General features: G+C 49.6%; 1 protein-coding gene across 2 annotated transcripts in view; it reads right to left on the reverse strand.

The window, feature by feature from the left end:
- FBXL7 (F-box and leucine rich repeat protein 7) overlaps positions 1 to 5,770 on the reverse strand; it is a 367,222-nt gene extending 361,452 nt beyond the window's left edge. For both annotated transcript variants that reach the window (XM_045007158.1, XM_045007159.1), the window contains exon 1: positions 5,325 to 5,770. In XM_045007158.1, coding sequence (XP_044863093.1) covers positions 5,325 to 5,361 — 37 coding nt within the window. In that variant the 5' untranslated portion in view covers positions 5,362 to 5,770. The remainder of the gene's footprint in view (positions 1 to 5,324) is intronic.
- Between the last annotated feature and the right edge of the window lie 230 nt (positions 5,771 to 6,000).

Raw genomic sequence — 6,000 nt, forward strand, 5'->3', positions numbered from 1 at the left:
CTCTTGGAAATTGCCTAGCAAGTACACGACCCTCAGTGACCAGGGTGCTGGCTGCTTCCTTCTGTTCCCCAAGGAAAGACTCCAGTGGGGTTCAGGGCATCCCATAGGACATAATTAATGGGACACAGTATGACAACTAGCTGGATGAGTAAAACATCCTGCCAAAAGCATCCAGCTTATGCCCTCCTATCAGAAGGGCCAACAAGGTATCTCACTGTGCCCCTTACTCTCTTCTGTGTTGTCCATTTCACCTATGGAGCTGGTCAGAGGGAGGTGTCCTTCAGCTAATACAGGATACATCTTACCACTCTTGGATACAGGAGGGGGATGAGAATGAAGAGGGAGACAGCCAGCCTTAGCCTGCTTGAGAAGGCCAGAGCTGATGGGTAGGACCAGCTTTTCCAGGGTTTGCATTTTATTAAGTTCAATAGATGTCTCTGCTGTGGCACACTGTAGTGTGCAACTACAGCATATTTCCCTTTCTCCCCAGTAGTCCCTGAAACTGTCTGTTAGTCATGAAGGGAAACAAATGAAGGACCAATCTGATCTTCTGCTAAGGTGCCATCTTATGTTCCTCCAAAGGAGATTTTTAAGATTCCTCTGAATGAGTCTTATCCCATTTCTCAGATATAGGCAGATTCTCCCACACATCTTAAAGGTCTGGGCTGGGGCTGGTATCACTGCTGGAAAGGAAGGTTGCCATCTGCAACAGAATCAGAGTCAGTATCAAGATCAGTGAAGGAGTTAGTCTCACAGCCTCGAGCAAGGGTATGTGGTGCCACCTCAGAAGCTTGAGAGGGCCCTGCACAATATCCTTCCCTGATGTCTGGATCTGAAGGGACAAAAAGTGACGGGGCTCTTGAGGTTGAGTTGGGAAACCCTCCAGGTTCATCTCCTAAGGGGTTGAAGGCAGTTCCAGACTGAGACTGGAGAAGTCAGTACAAGCACACAGGGCCGGCTCCAGGCACCAGCTCAGCAAACAGGTGCTTAGGGCAGCCAATGGAAAGGGGCGGCATGTCGGGCTCTTCGGCAGCAGGTCCCTTGGTCCTTCTCGGAGGGAAAGACCTGCTGCTGAATTGCCGAAGCAGCAGCAGGGGTGTTGGAGCAGCCGTCGAAGTGGCTTTTTTGGGGGTGGGGGGGCACCCTTGGGTGGCAAAAACCCTGGAGCTGGCCCTGCAAGCACAGAATCAAGCAGCATAGAAGCATGTGCTTGGACTGGTTAGTAGCCTCATTTGTGCCCCTCACTTCCACCCCCACCCCCAAACAGAGGCCAGCATGGAGAAAAACGCAGGCATTACTGAGATCTTAAATACTGAGGAGCCCACGTCATTGCAGAGCTTTCTCCCTCTGTAAGGGCATAGAAGAGACTGCAGTGGTGCCATTGGCTAGTACCTGGGGCCTTCACTGAGCTACAAGTATTAAGGAACAGAAAGATGGTGCTTCCACTTTCCTTTTGCTTACATCCCTCCTCTGATGACATTTCCTTTTTCCATTATCCTACCTGTTACCTGTGTGGACTTGTAGAACTGAGACAGAGGCATTGGCATCAGAGATTAGATGCTGAGTTGGTGGCTGGGGTAACTATGTCAAACGAGGAGTAGAGACAGAGCTGGGTGCTTCCGTGTTAAGGCTATTGAGGGCTGAATAGGTAGTTGCCAGTTTGGTCTTTGGTGTTGCTTTTGATTTAGCCAGCACCAGTGGCATGAGGTAAAAGATTCTGTCCCAGCATAAGGCCAAGGAAATTCCAGTCTTGGGCCTATGAGAAAAAGTGAAGCTGAGACTGGAACAGAAAAATATCTTCAATCCCATGACAAAGAATCTCGTAATTTAGGCTGGCCTCAGTACACTCAATGAGTGCATCAGAGTATCAGGTTGTATGTGTTGAGAAGACAGATGAGCTTGGATCCTCAAACATCTTTCCCTTCTAGTGCAGGGAATGAAGTCATGGCAAACTGCGCACTTGGGTTACCAAGCACATCTGCTGCTAAAATAGAAGGCACTGGATGTGGGCATCAGTCTCCAACACGATCTGGTAGCAGGTGGCGCATCTCTTGAGGCTCTTAAGGAACTCACGGGGATTTTGCTGAGCCCCTGAGGGGCCGAAGATTCCTGAGACAAAGGCAGATCATGTATGATAAGCTATCCTATACCACTCTACACAAACCACCTATAAAGGGGGGGGGGGGAACTACAATTAGGGAAGATCTAGCCTGAGGACATGAAGGCAGCAAAGGAACTGAGGTGACAGGGAGGTGTCCACTCCCTTACATAGAGCAGGACAATGTCATATGAAATCTCTCACGCACCTTCCCCCCTCCATCATGGATATCTGCACCCTAAAAAAAAAAGTCATAAAATCCCTGTACCCCATCTCTGTTAACTGCATCAACCCCATAATCCCCCTGCATGTTGTTAAAGGGGTTCATTCACCAAAAGCTCTACTGCACAGAATGAGGGGCGGTGGGGGGAGGGGCGAGACAGCTGACCATCCCAGTGCAGGGTCCCCCATCCCTATTCACCAAAGACAAAATGGCACTTTGTGAATTGAAATTAGGGCTCTAAGAATTTGAGAAAAGGTTGGGGAAAATATTGTCTCCATCCCTCAAACATAGCGTCCCTTTGCAACCAAGGTTTCAGCTGACAAACCAGAACTAAAGCACAAGCCCATTCCAATTCTGGATCTAATGTGGAGTGGTGAATTTAGAGACTGGGATTAGAATGCTATTTCTCCCCCACAAAACACTCCAAGGTGCAGATTTCAAGACACATGCTTGGTCCATTTCTAGAATAAGTTCTGATAGTAAAAATTGATGTGAACACCCGTACCAGAGTAAATCAGATCTCTGGCTGGTAAAATTTCTGACTTCATAGGCTCTTTTGAAGGGGTAGCTCATTTGGCAGTAAATGAAAGGAATTTCAGTATCTGTATTAAAAAATGGTGTTTCCTTTCTGTCACTATCTTCATGCATATTTTGGATGTGAGTGACGTGTATTCTTTGGCATTTGCCTGGAGTCTCAAAGAATGTAACAGATCATAGGCCTAGCTACAAACAGAGCTAGTGATCTTATACTGTCCTGGGTACCATGAGGGTAAATTGTACAGGAGATCATTAGACATTTAAGAATAAAAATAGAGTGCCTCTTTCGTAGTCAGAACAACAGAAAACTTTTAAACTTTCCTATTGGTCCCCTATTACCAGCTGACCTTTTCAGCAGTGTCCTACAACGCTTCAGTGCTGACCAAAATTCATTGCTGGTGCAAGCCATTGAAACCAATAGGTTTCTATAAGGATGAATTAGATCCTGTGTATCTAAAACCAAACACAGTAAAATTTCACTGAAGTGAAATTGCAGAGGTAGCATTTATGATAACAGCTGGAGAACATTAACTCTGTCTCTTTCTCTTTCTCCCTGGGGTTCAAAAATGTTGCTGTTCAGACAGGAAGCAGTCATATACCACACTGCATACTACAAGATTTATAGGATACAAGAACAAGTTGCAAAGCATTAGAAAATAATGCAGTGAGGGAGGGGTTGATGAAGAACCTATCACAGCAGAATAATTTTAATTGCCTCATATTTTAAGCCTCACTGATGTAGTTTACATAGAACAGAAACTGGTCCAATGCCTGAACATGAAAACTGGAAAGGATTTAGCCATTTAAAAATGGCTAAATATCACTCTCCATTATTTACCCTTCTGCTCATCTAGGGCCTGATCCAGGGAAGTGCTAAGTGCACTTAACACCCACTGAGGTCAATGGGCATTAAGATGCTCAGCACCTACCTGAAGGTGCTCACAGCACATTGTTAAAACTAGGACCGAGATCATGTAAACCAGAGGTTCTCAAACTGGGGATCATGACCCCTGAGGGGATCGTGAGGTTATTATGTGGGGGTCACGAGGCCAGCCTCCACCCACAAACCCCAATTCTCCTCCAACATTTATAAAAGAGTTAAATATAAAAATGTGTTTTTAAGGTAAGGGGGGTCTCACTCAGGGGCTTGCTGTATGAAAGCGGTCACCAATGCAAAAGTTTGAGAACCACTGATGTAAACAAAGAGGTAGTACAGTAATTGGAAAGGCTAACCAGTTGTTTGATTTCACTCAGCAGCAGACAGACAGAATGAGCCTTGGGATAAGTTATTGACATGACTAAAAATACAGACTCTACTGGTGGTTTCAGGCAGATACAGCAATAAAGGGAGCATGAGTTACAGCAACAAAAGCCAAGTAACACGCACACCCAACTACTTCAGCTATCTATGTGTATATGTTTAGTCATTAACTAGTAACTCAGATCCTACCTTGCCGCTCCCTGTGCAGAAAATGCCATTATTTTAAAATGCAGTTTTATAATGGCAGACTATGTCAAAGTTAATACCCCTACAAATAGGCTATTGCAGTAGAATTTATTCAGTTAAGTTACTGCAGTTGTGCTCACTCTTTAAAAGGGGGAAGCCAATTTCTTTTTCTACAAAAAAAAAAGCACGTTTAGTCTTTTACCCTCTCTGGCAGCTTCTTTCAGAAGCTTTCCATTTGCCAAAAGTCTTGGAAATATAAACGTTCCCTGCCAATAACTTTGATGACACGAAGATAAACTCATTATCATTGCTTAGCCAACACAGCTGACACAGTCTGCAGAGAGAACAGACACATACAAGGAGCTGTCAGGGAGGGAGACGGGTCAGTTGACACCCCAGGAGAACTTTGCTGTAGACACTTCAAAGCTATGTAGCAGCAGTTCTGTGAGGCAGAGCCACCCAGGTGGGAAAGGGTTACTGCATGTAAAGCGCATACAGGCAGCACTCAAGAGCGATGTAAAAGTAACCAGATTTGCGGAGTGACCAATTGGTGTCGATACAGGAGTGGACATAAAACGTAGCTGAGGCTGAAAAGGAAGCGCAGTGAGGCTGGAGAGGAGCGGTGTATTTTAGACCTGGGGTTTCTAACTCCCATCTACGGTCCGGCTGCTTTACACGAATGTATATGAAATATTTGTTTGCACACCCCTGATATTGCCTGGTGCCACCCATCTGGTGGCCGGAAAGCTGCCCCCTTCCTCCACAACTGCAAGCAAGGAGATGCCCGAATAAAACAAGCCTCAAAAGTTGGGATACAAAGGGAAGCGAGCCAAACCCATCCCGCAACTGGCCAGCCCCCTCCCCCGCTCTCCCTACTGCCTGGGAAGGGAACTTCCCCCACTCTCGGCTGGGGGACACACAAAGCCAACTCCGCAGCAGCCGGCTGAGCGTCCCCGCCCGAGGAGGGAGCGGGGTCCCGCCCAAGGCGCCCGGCGAGTCGCTGGGCTGGGCTCACTCACCCTCACTGCCGTACTGTTTGCCATTGTTCGCGCCCATCCTGCAGGCTTCATGCTCCCCCGCTGCCCGCGCACACCATGGCTCCCCGGCGCGGAACGGAGGCGGCGGGGCGGGGACCCCGCTGGTGCGGAGCTTCGGCTTTTACATGCTGCAGGCGCTCGGGTCCTTCAGGCAGAGCCAGCCCCGCCCCAAGCAGCCACCCCAACGGGGGGAGGGGGGGCGAGAGGGGAAAGCCCCCAGTGCACTCGCCCCTCAGGCCCCCGCCGCGGGCACCAGGGCTGGGCAGCAGCTCCAGTTGTAATCCACACACGGCTCAGCAGCAATCCCGGGGCGCAGCCTGCACCCGCTCCCGCCGGCAGGGACCGATGCGCCTTGCGCAGCTCGCTGGGGCGCTGCCGGGCTCCCCCTGCCCGCCCACCCGCGCGCGCGGCAGCCACTTGTTGCTCGGCCCCGCTCCGCCCGCTCCAGCGCCGCAGACTTTTGTTAGCGCCAGGCGCCTCCTCCCCGCATCAACCGCTCCCCGGGCCGAGAGGGCTGGGCAGGGGCGGGGCAGGCCGGGCCGGGGGGGGGTTGCAGCCTTTTAAAGATACAGCGCGCGCTCCCCGCACGCCCCTGGGGGACTGAACCGCGGAGGCTTAAGGAGGCGGCGCGGAGAGGCGCGTATTTAAGCAGTTTGTA

This window comes from Mauremys mutica, chromosome 2 (genome assembly GCF_020497125.1).
Source record: "Mauremys mutica isolate MM-2020 ecotype Southern chromosome 2, ASM2049712v1, whole genome shotgun sequence".
In the NCBI taxonomy this organism is placed as follows: Eukaryota; Metazoa; Chordata; order Testudines; family Geoemydidae; genus Mauremys; species Mauremys mutica.